Source organism: Notamacropus eugenii, chromosome 4 (genome assembly GCF_028372415.1).
Source record: "Notamacropus eugenii isolate mMacEug1 chromosome 4, mMacEug1.pri_v2, whole genome shotgun sequence".
In the NCBI taxonomy this organism is placed as follows: Eukaryota; Metazoa; Chordata; class Mammalia; order Diprotodontia; family Macropodidae; genus Notamacropus; species Notamacropus eugenii.
In genome coordinates, this window is record NC_092875.1 from 384,088,132 (window position 1) to 384,100,303 (window position 12,172).

At 32.8% G+C, this 12,172-nt stretch overlaps 1 protein-coding gene across 1 annotated transcript in view; it reads right to left on the reverse strand.

The window, feature by feature from the left end:
* Positions 1 to 1,607: 1,607 nt before the first annotated feature.
* Positions 1,608 to 12,172, reverse strand: part of CDH9 (cadherin 9) — a 234,213-nt gene continuing 223,648 nt past the window's right edge. Inside the window, exons 11-13 of the mRNA XM_072605477.1 lie at positions 5,229 to 5,346; positions 4,882 to 5,133; positions 1,608 to 2,527 (exon numbers count right to left, since the gene is read on the reverse strand). Of these exons, the coding sequence (XP_072461578.1) occupies positions 2,040 to 2,527; positions 4,882 to 5,133; positions 5,229 to 5,346 (858 nt within the window). The 3' untranslated portion in view covers positions 1,608 to 2,039. The remainder of the gene's footprint in view (positions 2,528 to 4,881; positions 5,134 to 5,228; positions 5,347 to 12,172) is intronic.

Consider the following 12,172-nt stretch of genomic DNA (forward strand, 5'->3'; position numbering starts at 1 on the left):
AATAATTTAATTCTATAAGGTTTAAACATTCTATTGCCATGATTAACTTCATCTACATGAGAACTGAAGTAAAACTTCACAATTATGTCACATTCCAAAAAAAAAAAAAAATAAAGCAATTATGCACAAACCTAAGAACTGCACATAGAAATACTGCCATATCTCTACCAAATGAATCTCCTTTGGTATAAAGAGACATACGGTGACAGATTTCTTTTCTTTATGAAAATACATTTGGAGATTTTGTTTGACCTCACAGAATTTCATCACATCAACAAAAATGAACTAATGAAATTGTAGTTAATTAATAAAAATTACAGAATCAAAAGCAGTGTGGACAACCAGGAAAACCTCTTGCTGACTGTAGAATTTTAAGTGAGCCTTGAAGAAACCCGGAATAGACATGAAACAGAGACAAGGAGGAAGAATATTTTGGGTGTGAGGGGAATGAATAAAATAATTTTTAAAATGAGTTTTCTATTATATTCTGCATACCAGAATTTAACAGGCAGACGCTGAGGAATCAGAACTATACCATGTGAGGAATGGTGGATGAAATTGAGATATTCAGGGTGAAGATAAGACAATTTGATTGACATCTTTACTGTTTTCAAATTTTTGAATGAATGGATGAATTATATGAACATTTCTTATGGGTTTATTTTGTACTAAGTACTGTGTTAATCATTGCTTATTCAAATAGAAAAATAAACCCATTCCCTACTCAAAGGGGTTCACCTTATATTTAGAAGAGACAGATATCATAGGAGGTAATGCTCAGTGACAGGATTAATGGAAGGACTTGGATGTAGTAAATGTATAGCTGCAAGACTCAGGGATCCTTAGGGTATATTGGGAAAAAAGTTATTAATAGCTGTGGATCTAGAGGGCATAATTGTTGGGCATATGACAAAAATGATATTTGACATGATATGAAGAAAGAAAAATGATTCGATTTGCTTGTTTACCTTGACAAAACAGAAATTGGGTCAATGCAGTGAACATTGCATGTGGGAAGATATTAGTGATCTGAGAGACATCAGGCAAGAATGCATTATGTATCTAGGATAGCAATTAAGATTGTCATTTATTGAGAGTAAAGGATAGCAGATTGGTAGATACTCTGACTATTTCACTACCTAATACACACTAACTTGCACACACTAATCTTCCATAATGTTGGTTAATTTCTCTATAGACAATCCATATAAAGGGTATGGTTAAAAATAGCATAGGATAAGAATTCATACATGAATTACAATGTCCACCATTTTGGCGACTACTCACATTCAAGTGTCCACAGATACCATATAAAGAAATAATTTATAACGAATAGAACTATCGGAGAAGAGAACAGATTGCCCCAGGAGTTAATGAAATTCTTTTGACTGGAAGTCTTCTAGCAGTTATTAGATGATCAGTTTGGGGGTTGGACATGGTTAACTCTAAGGTTCCCCACTTGCTAAAGATTCTTTGATTCCATAGTTATTAGGGGGAAACCAAGCATGTCTTTAGGAAAAAAGTAAAAAGCATGTAATTTGTATAAATACTAGTTTATTTCATAAAAATATAAAAATATAAATATACATGTATAAAAATATCACGAATCAACACAAAGACTTCTTCAACTCCATAAATATGACAGTAATAGTTTAGATTTTTTTATATTAGCTTACAAGGTAGTTTCACAATGTCCCATATGATAAAGGTGATTGTAAGCAAGATAAGAAAAAAAAATTAAAGTTTCCTTCTCTTTGAAAAAACAAAAAAAGCCTTTTAAAGTTCTCTTTACTGAAATGATACAACTTCCTTGCAAGATTTTTAGGCGGAGAATGTGAAAATTTCTTGTAGCTGTACCATTCGTATTCATTAACATTGGGTGTATTGATTAAGCAAACCCTTACTAAGACAACACTTATGCTTTATTTGTATGTTTGAGTTTGTATTTTCCCCTAAGTAAGAGAATGCAAGCCACTTAATTTAGCAACGAAGACATTACTTTCATTAATACTTACCCAGTAAGTCACTGGTAAATTTTATCAGTCTCGGTCACTGTCATCTCCCCCATACATATCTGCAAGTTTTTTAAATCGAGGTCCCCAGTCGCTGAGATAATCATAATTCTGGTTACCATCTGCATTAAGAGATTCCAAAGAGCTGAGGGAATCTGCTATGGAATCATTCCCTTCATAAGCATATGTTGCTAGGGAATCATAAGGTGGAGCACTTGGGTCTGAATCGTTCTCTTTTAATCTTCTGTGAATAAAGTCTTGTACATCAATGTTTTCCCATAATGGAGCAGTCCTCCTTATCTGAAATATAGTTTCAGGCATTACGTCCCTTCGGAGTTTATTGTCTTCTCTAGCTTCGGGATTCCGTAATGTCCCAATGTCAAAAGCCTGGGTGTCTTCTTCACCACCCCCTTCATCATTGTATGTCACAATGTTGTCTCGAACATCATCTTTTGAAATAATCAAGGGTTCCTTTTTCTTCTGTCTCTTGAGTGCAGTAAATAGCACAACTAGAACTGAGAAAGATGAAAAAAATGGATAATTTTTAATGACTAGAAGTAGAGCATATTATAAATATCTGAGTTGGATAAAATTGTCAGGTAAAAGAAACTGGTTATTCTATGATATCAGAGAATGTTGAGATTCACGAAAAATATAGTCAGGCCCCAATGAGTGAAAACAACGAATCGAGGTGAAGTGGTTACATTATTCAGATTTATATTGCATATTTACATTGAACTGTAATCAATTGCCATATTTTACATAACTATAACTTCAAATAATGTTTGTCCTTTTCCTGTCCAGGTGTAGAGTTTTGTGTAAGCCTGACTAAAAATTACACAGCTCTGCTTCATTCAGGAAAGAGCTAGGGAAAGTCATGCTGCACCTTGCATTTCCTTAGTATCTTAGGGTTTGCTCATATTCCCAAATTTAGAGGAAGAGCTTATGATATTATGCCTTATTGATAAATCATTTGCAGATAGATCCTTTCTGAAACACATTTATTTGGTATGCTGCAATGACACATGGTACACTTTCTGTACATATAACATCAAAATTTTAGATATAACCCATATTTATCTAGTAGAGTTTTATTCCATTTTCTTAACTAAATATAATTTGGTATAACTTTATTCTCATTGATATCACTCTATAATATTCTCTGGATTTCTCCTTTGTCAAAAAATTCTGTTCACAATTTTCTACCTGGTGCCTTCAAAATTCATATTAACCACCTTAGCTCCAAAAATGACTAGCATTTGAGAATGATTTCTTATTTGCTTTTTATTTAAAATGTGTTTGTTTGTGGGGGAGGGGAATGTCATTGCCTAGGACTATAGTTTTCGAAAGATGGTTGTATATATTACAACACTGCAGCTATCTCTATTCACATAAGGAAAGACAAAAGTTGGTTAAGAAATAAGAAAAGTATACTTTTCTGAAGAATGTGTGCTTCATAAATAAATAAAGCTCTAGGACTGGAGTTAATTTTAAAGGACAAAAGATGGAGGTAAAAATATCTAGATAGGATGGTGAGAAAGTGAAAAGGAAGTACTTTGGACTGTTCTAGTTGTTTATAGTTGGAAAAAGGGGGAAAATGCCACCTCTTTTCTGCAGAGAGAAAAGTTGTTGATTGTATTTGATAGAAATTATCCAAATTCAAGGAACTTATTGGAAACTGGCAGTATTCCTACATATCACCAAGTTTTACTGATATAAATAAATGTATAATGTACATATGTACATATATATATATATACAAACATGGATATATATTATATACACATAGATATATATATATATGCATGTATATGTGTACATGTATATATGAGAGTATATATATTTATACACAGAGAGATCACATATAAGTATTTCTATATATAGTTATAAGAAACAAACTGGTCAAAATAATACTCCCTTATGGATAAAGGAAATGAGAGAAATTCAGTAGTAGTTTTCAGCACATCATTAATCAGGGCTGAATCATCTTGGTGATATAAAAGGATTCTTTTAACTTATATGAATAGTTGAATCCTGACAGCTGGTTGCCTTTATTTGTGTATTGACTATTAGCATAATTTGCCTCTACACCTACCCCAAGAAAATGTTTTTCTTTTCCTTTTTAATATTTGGATCATTTTAATTGCACAAATGATTTCTCTTTCCCTCAGACATCCACTGAAGTCTTGCAAGAGTTCCTGGCCAAAGAGAAGTCATCCAGGTGGCCTGTGAGGGTTTTCAGTGAAAAGCAGGCAACTTGGAATAGCATTTGAAAATAAATTTAGCTGGCCCCATGACCCTCAGCATAAGGATTTCTAGTTGAACAGCTAAGGAAATGAATGCTTTGGAATTGTTTGACAGTGGAACAACTGTTTAATAGAATCAAATGGTTGTCCTATTAGGACACATACAAATAAAACATTCTTTTTACGAAACCTACACTTATTTGGAAAAAGGAAATGTAAGCCTTGATGTGGTCATGGTGACAGTTCAGAATAAATACAATATTTAATTTCTTTAAGTGGAGTATTATACAATTGCAATTTATATTGCAATTATTAAGTTATTCCTTGTAATTAGTATGAGTAATATAAAAGTTCTCACGCATTTGTCTATTAGACACCAAATATTTTTACCAAATTTATTCTTAATTTGACATTGTTTGCAAATATCACCAGTGTCTGTCTGTCCTTTTCAACATAATTAAAAATGGCCAACTTATGTGAATGTACAGACCTTATTAAGAGAATATGAAAATTAAAATGACATTGTTTATTCTCCCAGTATAAATGTTTTCCAGATGTAGTGCTGATAAGAAGAGAGGTGGACACTTTGCAAGATGAAAGAACATTTATTTACAGTCACTTACTAAACAGAATGAGGATGCATAGGAGAATAGCTATGAGAGCCCCTGTACTCAGACCAGCTGAAAGGATCAAAGCCTCTGCATTGCAGGACTGCATATTTCCTTGGCTATCACAGGCACACACGTGGATAGTTAGTGTTCCAGTGCTACTTTGGATTGGATAATCATTGTCAAATATTAAAATTGGTAGGAGATAAATATTCATTTTATGACGGCTATACCCATCCTTTGTAGTCAGTATGCCAGCTGTGTTATCTGTAAGAAAGAGCAAGAAAACAAATATGATAAACTATTTAGTACCTCAGACAGGTAAATAACAAATGAATTTGATCCATAAGGCTCATGTTTACCTTTATTATCTACAATTGTGAAGTTTGGATTAAGAGGAAATTCTGGAACTGGTTCAAAGAAGAATTTGTGTCCCCGAGGAGGGTCATCTTTGTCCATGACACTGATTGTCTGAATCAACTGGAAAAATAACAAATTGTTTTTAGAAAGAAATTTAAAATGCGTTGTTTTCTGGAAAATGTTGCACTACATTATATAGATTTTAGAATCTTTTTTTTAATGTCCAGTATGGTTAAACCATTATCAAATACCCTTTTTTTAAAATGCAACTCAGAAGAAAATATTATGTTTAATATACAGTTTTTTGTGTCATTTAATGCTTCCTCTAATAGCAAAAAGTTAAAAAAAAAAACCCAAGAGACTTTCAAATGAATTTCCTAATAAGCATAGAAATTCAAACTTCAGGTAATAATTTACATGCATGTCTAGAACTTGGGACTATATATAGAGAGAGATAGATAAATAGATAGATAGATAGATAGATAGATAGATAGATAGATAGATAGATAGATAGATAGATAGATGTATATCACATATACATATAAACAGCACATACACATATACACGTATCCATATCTGTAGCCATAAGTAATTGGGTCCCAGAAGCAGATAGTGTTACAGCATATTAAGATAATAACCACAAAGGAGACAGAACATGGTCTTTCTATAATGGTAGCTTGGTGACAAAAGTAGCAAAACATGCTAATAATACCAGAGTTGTCTGCCCATATTATAATTTTGGGATTAACAGACACTCCTTAGACATGTCAAATCTGGTACCTTGTACTCATTTCCATGATGTCCATGGGAACTAGCGATAATGACAAAGTAATCTGGATTTTTGCAACATCATGAAGCTTAGGGCAGAAAACTGAATGAATTATGAATCAAAAGTTGTGTTTTCATCTCTGTTGTCAAATGAAGTTATAAGTTTAGGGTGAAAAAATATGTAATACAGCACTGTAAGAGATGAAATAGAAGTTAGTTGGAAATGAGTTTGGCTTTGTGAATGATACTTTGACAGAAAAATTATGTAGTCTTGGCCAGGGTTGGAAAATTTCTAATAAAGGTAGAGAAGAAAAGAAGTATCATCTTGAAATATTAGGCATTCTGATTAAAAGAAAATGAAAGGAGATAAGTGACTTTTAAATCATATACGATAATAAGGATCAAGAAGTAAAGTAAAGAAGGATAGGAAGAATATCAGTTTCAAAAATTCATACAAAATTATGGAAAAACAAAAGTTATATTTATGGATTCAGTTATCTAAAAGCATGGGATATTAATAATAAAATATACCAGCAATGTTAGCATAAGAGTCAAATATATCTGTTAAAGGAAGGTGAAATTAAAAATTGTTGGGATGAATCTCAGGGCTGGAAAGCTAGAACCAATAGGTAAAATTAGTTAAAAAAAATAAGAGAGGTGAAACCTTCTAAAGATTGAATGGGAATTACTTGGGGAGTTATGAGGCACCCATAGTAGAAAGAACAGTCTGTAAAAAATAGTGAGTTCCTTAATATAAGAAAAAAAATTAAGTTGAGGTTTTTTGACCTTATTTTAAAGACGATTTATACGTCAAGTAAGATAGGATTGCCTCAAGGATCTCCACAAATCCTACAAATCTATGATTCTAATTCAAAGGTAATTGGGAAACCTCAGATAAACTCCTTTCCTATCCACAGTCTTGGCCTGTATGTTCTTTGCATTCTACATCCTGAACAAAAGAAAAAACAAAAGACACAAACAAGCAAACAGCAACACCAACAAGGAAATCTGAAGTGTTACCATATTCTTATTATTTTATTGCTCATATAATTCTGGTCTTAATGTATCATAATAATAAAGATGTTAGCCAAGTACATTATAAATACCAATTGCTGATATAAAAACCTACTGGTTATATGAGAGGCATTTAGAATTACTACTTTCTAAAATGATGCCAGTATATAATGAATCCCCAGTGTCTTAAGGTGCTTAACTAGAGTATGTGAAACCACTCCAGTTATTCAAAGAGTCAGCTGAATATTTCTCACTTATTGTACACATTTATTCTAGCTTCATAGTAGAGTCATATTTTTCTTTAACTTCTCAGTATACGTTCCTGGGAAGTTCAGTACAGTGGAAATACTAAGTTAATGCTTATAAAAAGTTATCTTTTTATGCTTACCTCTACATTCCTTAATAGACATTCATAATGACATTACCAATCATGACATCAGTGAACAATTCGTTAACAAATAAGGCAGTATTTTATTAGATGTGTAGTGTGCAATCAGACATTTTATAATTCTATGCTTAATTCTTTCATATGTCTTAAACCTTTGAGGAAAAAGTGCATAGACAATAGATAGAAAATATATCAGGAACCATTAAGTAATTCTCTATACCAAATGCAGTTATTGATTTGAAATGGAAGACATGACAGATAAAATAGTTAGAAGAATTAAAAAATAAGAAATGTATCGATGCGCATATTATTCTCGTAGGACATTCATATTCTTAATCAGTTTAATTCTTTATAAAAATAACTGAAACACTTATAATCATTTTATATACAGATCATCACTTGAAATGCTTAAGGACCAAATGACGTTTTAAAGGGTGTCCCAAAACTCTTGGTGCAGCTTTAAACCAGAACGTTTTTGAAGTCAGTGTAGTTTTAAATTTAAAACTCCACTAAGACTTTTGAAAAACCATAAATAAGTTATCTCAACAATCACTTAATTAAACACATAGTGTGTGTTAGGCACTGCCTAAGTTCCACAGAAATTAAAAATAAAAGGTTCCTACTCTCAAGAAACTCATTAGTTAATAGTAGAGATGATACGAAAACAATTATGTACTGACAAAATATAAACAAGAGAAACTGAAGATAATATCAAAGGGAAGGCACTAACATTAAGTGCAATCAAGGAAGCTTCTTGCAGAAAGTGGAATTTTAATAGCCACCAGAAGGAAAGACAGGAAAGGATTTTGCAAACTCTTAAACTGTAAGATTCCAGTTATTATTATTGTTAGTAGTAATAGTAGTAGTAGTAGTAGTAGTAGTAGTAGTAGTAGTAGTAGTAGTAGTAGTAGTAGTAGTAGGTAGTAGTAGTAGTAGTAGTAGTAGTAGTAGTAGTAGTAGTAGTAGTAGTAGTAGGAATAGTTGCAGCAGAAGCAATAACTATAGTAGCAGTACTACTTCAACTACTAACATAAAACTATGTTTTTTATTTTTGTGTGGTGATTTATATTCATTTCCATAACTCTTTGTGTTTTAGAGTTCGGACAACCCCAGAAAAACTAAATACATTGCTAACATTTTGTAGATAAAGAAACAGAGGCTCGGAATTATTTAGGTAAATGAATTCCTGTTAATTCAATATCTGATTATAGGTGTGTCTAAATTCTTTAACACACTAAATTTGGAAAGAGATAACTTAGAAATTATATAGAATAATGTAAAGTTCTAAATTATTCATTAGCTTTCCAAGGTGACTAGGATTTTAAGTGATACTTTTGAGCTTAATTTTAACTCTCAGTTGGTTTTAAAATTGACCAAGTAATGTGCTCTCTACATCCTGAGACTCAGTTCTATCTCAATTAAAAGTGTAGCACCCTGACATACAGGTAAGAGAGTTTGATTTTTAATAGATGTCAATACTTTAGATGACCTCAAAAATAAAGTGAAATAACTGAGATGAATCACATACTTGGTAATGGGTATGATTATATAATTCATTTCTCACTATAAATTCTGCCTGACTGAGCTGCCCTGAATTCTGATGATGAAGACGTAATTACTGAACATTAAATGAAACTGACAGTGCACATTCAAAATTCCTTTGCTCTGAAAGTCTGTCTAAAACTATTAGACTTACTAGTGGAACTCTGAGTTGTGTGTTCTATATATAAGACTTTCTTTAGGTGTGATAATGACTAGAGAAAAAGACTATACCAAGTAGAGGTGCCATATCCCTATGAAGTCATTTTAAATAGGTCAGACATTGATAGGGAGCATGGATGTGCCTAGAGTATGGGATTAAGGGTAAGAAATAATCATTGTTTCTGGGTTTGCTAGGCATATATGTATATACCCAGGCCATGTTCCCTGCATACCTATTTTAGGGAGTGCAAGTCCAGAAAAACAAAACAAAACAGACAACAACAAAAGCTTTTCAAATCACTAGGGATTATGGCTTTTGAGTTAGGAAAGTTGTCTATAGTAGAAAGAGTAGGCAGTAAAAAGGAGCTCTGAGAACGTCCCTATCATAATGTATTTTACCACACTGTCTAATATTTTTAAACTCATTTTATTAAAAGCACAAAAATCCATTTTTAGTTATTTGCTTTAATGATATATCACTTCACCAGAACCATCTTTTAAAGTGTCAGTTCTAAAATCATCTGGTACTCATTGTCCTTTCCAATGTCTTCCTATCCTTTTCTAACTTTGTAGTCTTCTCACATCTCACATACCCCTATACATTATTTTTATCCAGTGGCCCTTGCCTTTGTGTTCTTCTTCCCACACAAGACTCCACATCCAAATTCCAGACATTTTGATTGACTAGTTTCCATGCCTGTGTTGTTCTTCCTCTTCATCTTTCCTCCTAATTTCCTTACCTTCTTTCAAATTCCAACTAAAGTTCCACCTTCTATAGGAAACCTTTTCCAATCTCTCTTAATTAGAGTGGCTTCCCTGTTGATTATGCCTTATTTACCAAAAAGTTGTTTGAATGTTGTCCACCCCATTAGATTTTGAGTTTGTGAGGGGCAGAGACTGTCTTTCACTTTTTTTAATTCTTATTTTTGTGTCCTTAGAGCTTTGTACAATGCCTGGGATTTGGTAGGTTCTTAATAAACATTTATCTACTGACAAACTGACAATACACTCAGAAAGTTAAATAGATTTTCTAACATGATTGGCAGACTTTAGAGAAAATTTACCTTAAGCTAGTGTAAATTAGCTTTATGCATTTGTTGTCTTCTTTACACTAAATTTACATCAACTCCTTTGATAAGTAATGAAGAGGAGAAATTGGAGAAATTTATGAACTATATTGACTAGATTCACTATGAATTTTTTATGTAATCTCAATGAAATGACACATATCTCCTACACTTTTCTAGTTGACTTACTATCCCACTTACCAGAGCAGGTTTTCTAAAGCTTTTCATCTTTCTTCAAACCTTTCAAAATTCCTACTGCCCTCACCCTCTAAAGTGAGAAATTTACCTCATATTTCAGTGAAAAACACAAGATTATTCGTTCACAGATCTCTTCTTCACCTCACATTTCCCAGATGTTTCTGCTGCCATTTTATATTTACCCCTTTCACACACGAATGTGTGTTCTTTATCCTTGCCTAGGCAAACCACTGTATTTGTAGAAGTCATCCCATTCTCTCCTATCTTTCCAATAGTTATCTCTCTCTATTATCCTACCCTTTTTCTTCACTCTCCCCACATTTACTGGCTGCGTCCCTATTGGTTACAAACATGTTCATGTTTTCCCCATCCTCAAAAATACTTCATTTGATCTATCCATCTCTTCTAGATATTATCCTACATCTCTCCTCCTTTTTGTGACTAAACTCCTTGATTACGTAGAATCAGTGGGCAGTGAATATGCACCCAGGGGCACCTTGTTCCATGGAGGTGAAACCAAGCAGAGCAGCAGATAGAAGGTGGAGTAAGAAAGTTATCTGCAATAGATGCTTCCACTTCCTTTCCTCTTTTCTTAACTTTTTGCAGTCTGGGTTCTGACCTCAACATTCAGCTAAAATTTCTCTATCCTAGAGATCTCTTAGTTGTCAAATGTAATGGCAGGCAAATTTTCCCAAGACATCACAGAATCACAGATTCTCAGAGTTGGAAGGCACTTCAAATCCTACTTAGTATAGCCAATAACTTGAACAAAAATCTTCCCTGCAATTTACTTAAAATGTCATCATTTAACCACTAACTCCTACGGTGGCCATTTTCAGTTTAGTTTGTTGTAACTGTTAAGAAGTTTTCCCTTACATATAATTTAAATCAATCTTCACAAATACAAACTTTATCAATCTTTTTAGCGACTTTCAACTACTACTCAATTCTACCACTTAGCAAATTTATCTACTCTCTCTTCAGTGTAACATCCCTTCAAATATTTTTTATGCCTTCCACCACCAAGTCTTCTTTTCTCTAGTCTGAGTATCTGCAGTTCCTTTGGCCATTTTTCAGAAACCAAAAAATGAAGGACTTAAGGTCCTTCATTTTAATGATCCATCAGATGACCTGCAGCTTATATTTCTTAAGATATGACTTCCAAAATACAACACTGTGCTCCAAAAGTGATCTGACAAGGATATTGTGCAACATTACTTATCATCCTTATCTTATCTTGGACACCATCCCTTTCTCAATGAAACTTAAATTCTCATCAGCTTATCTAAGAGGGGTCTTAATGTATTTTTTTTAATTTTTCAATTATTAATTCATGGTGACCATTCTGAAATGCTTGCTTAGGAATCAGTAACTGAAATTTATACCGAACTGCATTTATAATTGAATTAAAAGTAACCCTTTCTCAATTTACTTTTCTCATCAGTTTCGCTAAGTTGTTTTCAATGGAACTGAAAAAACTTTTGAAAAGGTAAAAGTGAGAGATCTCCTTCTTTGAGTGAAGGTATGATGTTCAACGTGAGGGTGCATTCTTTCACTTGCACCAAAATATCTCCTTCTCGAGAGTGGCTACCAAGGATATAGAAGTATGTAGGTGAGTTTCACTGTGCATTCATACATATGTGCATGTTTTTTGTTTTTTTTTTTGGACCACTGAATCATTAATATAAGTGATGGTAACATTTTAGAATCTTTCAAAAAAATTTTCCTTTACTTTATAGTTATGAGAGATTTTAATGCTAACACTTTTAACATACTTATAAGATATTTGGATGTACTTTAAGATGATACA